This window comes from Salvelinus sp. IW2-2015, unplaced genomic scaffold (genome assembly GCF_002910315.2).
Source record: "Salvelinus sp. IW2-2015 unplaced genomic scaffold, ASM291031v2 Un_scaffold4245, whole genome shotgun sequence".
NCBI lineage: Eukaryota > Metazoa > Chordata > Actinopteri > Salmoniformes > Salmonidae > Salvelinus > Salvelinus sp. IW2-2015.
In genome coordinates this window covers 18,215-22,091 of record NW_019945516.1, presented here as the reverse complement: position 1 = coordinate 22,091, position 3,877 = coordinate 18,215, and the positions used below count along the sequence as shown (strand labels likewise).

The following is a 3,877-nucleotide window of genomic DNA, read 5'->3' as shown; positions in this document are numbered from 1 at the left end:
CTTTCTAAATATAGTAGCAATCAAATGATAAACAACTGAGACGGCACCTTTTCTTATAAGTCARCATATGTAGTGACACAATTGGCACCATTTCATATAACTGATGACAGAAAATGTTTTGCCCAGTGCAGAACTGGACAGCTTTTGTGTTTTGGGAACATAGCTTTTGTGATGTCCCCACAATGTTCCCACCAGACTGTTCCCACAACCTTATGAAACGTTCTGGGAACCTTTTTAAAGAACAGATTACAAGTGTTCTAGGAATGTTCTTTCAACATCAAGCGAATGTGTTGTACAAACATTCTATAATCATCAGCGCGACAGTTTTTTGTTGTTGTCATGAGAACATTTGCTGCAACCTAATGAATGTTCTGGGGACTTTCACATAACCAATTMWGTTTTTCTCTCTCTCTCTCTCTACTCTCTTTTTTTCTCAGCCCTCCTTTTTCCCAGAACAACCGAGACAACAACTATCTGAGCCTCAACTATGAAGGACACAGAGGTATGGGTTCATTCTGAATGTTTTCATTCTGACCTTCCTGCTCAATGTGTAAATTGAGGTTATTAAACTCTAGTGCTTTGTGTTATATGTTGTAATGATGTCTGACACTTTGTTTGCCGCTATTTTGGCCAGGTCTCTCTTGGAAAATAGGTTTTTAATCTCAATGAGACTACTTCCTCCTCTTCCTCCCCGTCTCCCCTCTACCTCCCTGTCTCCCCTCTACCTAACGACAGCCAGTCTTACTCCACCAAGGCTCTAAGGCTAACAAGCTAATGCTAACAACAGCCAGTCTCACTGAGGCTAACAGGTTAGCAGGCTAATGCTAACAACAGCCAGTCTCACTGAGGTTAGCAGGCTAATGCTAACAACAGCCAGTCTCACTGAGGTTAGCAGGCTAATGCTAACGACAGCCAGTCTCACTGAGGCAAACAGGTTCGTAGGCTAATGCTAACGACAGCCAGTCTCACTAAGGATAACAGGTTAGCAGGCTAATGCTAATGTCAGCCAGTCTCACTGAGGCTAACAGGTTATCAGGCTAATGCTAACGACAGCCAGTCTCACTAAGGATAACAGGTTTAGGGACTTGTGATGGCGCCTTACTATATGGCTGCCGTCTTGCAAGCTCTGACCCAGCTTTGCTATTTTGTGATTATTTTTGGCATTTTACTTTTTATTTCAACCAAATTTGTCCCCTATCATTTCTTATGGTCAACAAGTACTTTTGAACTCACCTTAATTCTGGCTTCAACTTCGACTCATCTGCCCTGTGCTCTTCGTGTGATTCCGACCCAATTTGGGCTACCCAAGAGGAAAAGCCGTGAAGGAGAGCTGGCGAGATTAAGAAGGGGGAAACCGGCCACCTCTTCCCTCCTGTTGCCAATATTCTCGATAATAAGYTGGCTGACCTCTAAATGCGAATTCTTTATCAATTTGACTCTCGTAGCTGCAGTATTCTCTGCTTTTCGGGAAACATGACTTTAGGACAAGATACCCAACTAGGCTATCCAACTCAATGGATTCTCTGTTCACCGAGGGGACAGGAGATTGGATTCAGGGAAACCAGACAGGGGTATACCTCTTCATCAACAAATAGTCTGCTCACTCTAGCACAGTGGAACTCTCAAACTGACCCTGCATATAGCTACTGACCCTGGAACTGACCCTGTATATAGCTACTGACCCTGGAACTGACCCTGTATATAGCTACTGACCCTGGAACTGACCCTGTATACGGGCTCTCCGGGCACACCACCGCTCATGCTCCCGCCCGCCATCTCACGACGTCCCGGTTCGCACGCTCACTGCTTCCCACACCTCCACGTCTCTCACCTGCAGGTTCGCGGCGTCCTGCTCACCCCCCGGCTCAGTCCTCCCTGGGTACCGCGTCTGCTCCCCTGCCGCCCGAAGTCTCCTGCGGGCCACCCGTTCGTCGAGCTAATGCCACTCGCCAAGCGCCGTCTTCCTCAGGCATCACCCGTTAGCCGGCTCCTGCTCTGTCAGCCAGTCCTCGCCACCTGGGCTCACGTTCTCGGCTTACATGCTCACGCAAGCCATCTCACTCACCGGATACCCGGTTCGGGCCTTATGCTGGCGCCTTACTCTAATGCTGGCGTCTTGCCCGCTTTGACCCGCTTTGTAACTTTTGTGCTATTTTTGGCCTTTTTCCCTTTTTTCTTTCCACCCACTTTGTCCCCTCACTTTCTAATGTCGCAACAGTCGTTTTGCCTCACTTCAATTTGGCTTCCCCTTCGACTCCTTCTGCCTGTGCTCTTCGTGTGCTTCGACCCACCAATTGTAATCGTGACCTGCGCGATGCATGGGGGTATGTATGACAGGGGGAACCCGGGCCCCTCTTCTCTGTGCGCGATCTTCTCGCTTCAGGGGGCTGGCGCCTCCCACTGCGCACATTTGGTTCTCTCAATGTTGCCTCTCGTCGGTGCAGTAATGGTATGTAGTCACTAGCGCACATACATATGATGCGCACCTTGATGACAAGACAACTGCCGCTAAGGCGCTCGTCTGAAGTAGCCTGGCAGATGCTCTTGTTCCCCGGGGGGCGGGCCACGGGACGCTTGGAACTTCCGGGAACCCACGCCTAGGGGTCTTCCTCTTCACTCCAAACCAGCTCGTCTGCTCCCCATGATGTCTGCGTATAAGACAATTGGACCTCTCCCAACTGACCCTGGATACTTCTCTCTCGGATAAACCGCCACCTGGACTCCTGCCCCTGTATCATACCGTTGCAACGTTGACGTTTACAGTACAACCTTCCCTCACTCGGAAGTTTAAATCTGCCGTTTTCCCACACTTCCTGACCATTTCTTAAGACGCTCCCTGCTTCGGTCGTTAGGACTCCCGCACTTATATTAGTTCAGGTGGACATGATCAAGCACATCAAATAAGTAAGAGGGAAATGAATTTTTTCAGCTTTTATTTCTTTCATCACATTCCAGTGGGTCAGAAGTTTACATACACTCAATTAGTATTGGCAGTATTGCCTTTAAATTGTTGAACTTGGGTCAAATGTTTCAGGTAGCCTTCCAAGCTTCCCACAGTAAGTTTGGATGAATTTGGCCCATTCCTCCTGACAGAGCTGGTGTAACTGAGTCAGGTTTGTAGCCTCCTTGCTCACACACGCTTTTTTCAGTTCTGCCACAAATTTTCTATAGGATTGAGGTCAGGGCTTTGTGATGGCCACCTCCAATACTTGACTTTGTTGTCCTTAAGCCATTTGCCACAACTTTGGAAGTATGCTTGGTCATGTCCATTTGGAAGACCCATTTGCGACCAAGCTTTAACTTCCTGACTGACGTCTTGAGATGTTGCTTCAATATCATCACATAATTTCTTACCTCATGAGCCATCTATTTTGTGAAGTGCACCAGTCCTCCTGCAGCAAAGCACCCCCACAACATGAGCTGCACCCGTGCTTCACGGTTGGAATGGTTTCTTCGGATTGCAAGCCTACCCTTTTCCTCCAAACATAACGATGGTCATTATGGCAAAACAGTTCTATTTTTGTTTCATCCGACCAGAGGACTTTCTCCAAAAAGTCAGATCTTTGTCCCATGTGCAGTTGCAAACCGTAGTCTGACTTTTTTATGGCGGTTTTGGAGCAGTGGCTTCTTCCTTGCTGAGCAGCATTTCGGGATTTGTCGACATAGGACTCGTTTTAATGTGGATATAGATACTTTGTACCTGTTTCCTCCAGCTTCAAAAAGGTCCTTTGCTGTTGTTCTGGGATTGATTTGCACTTTTCGCACAAAGTACGTTCATCTCTAGGAGACAGAACACGTCTCCTTCCGAGCGGTATGACGGCTACGTGGTCCCATGGTGTTTAAACTTGCGTACTATTGTTTGTACAGATGACGTGGG

At 47.7% G+C, this 3,877-nt stretch overlaps 1 protein-coding gene across 1 annotated transcript in view; it reads left to right on the top strand.

The window, feature by feature from the left end:
* Window positions 1-3,877, top strand: part of LOC112077065 (mitogen-activated protein kinase kinase kinase 3-like) — a gene marked incomplete at its 5' end in the record, with an annotated part of 42,426 nt that overhangs the window by 21,025 nt on the left and 17,524 nt on the right. Inside the window, one exon of the mRNA XM_070441555.1 lies at window positions 438-502. Within this exon, the coding sequence (XP_070297656.1) occupies window positions 438-502 (65 nt within the window). The remainder of the gene's footprint in view (window positions 1-437; window positions 503-3,877) is intronic.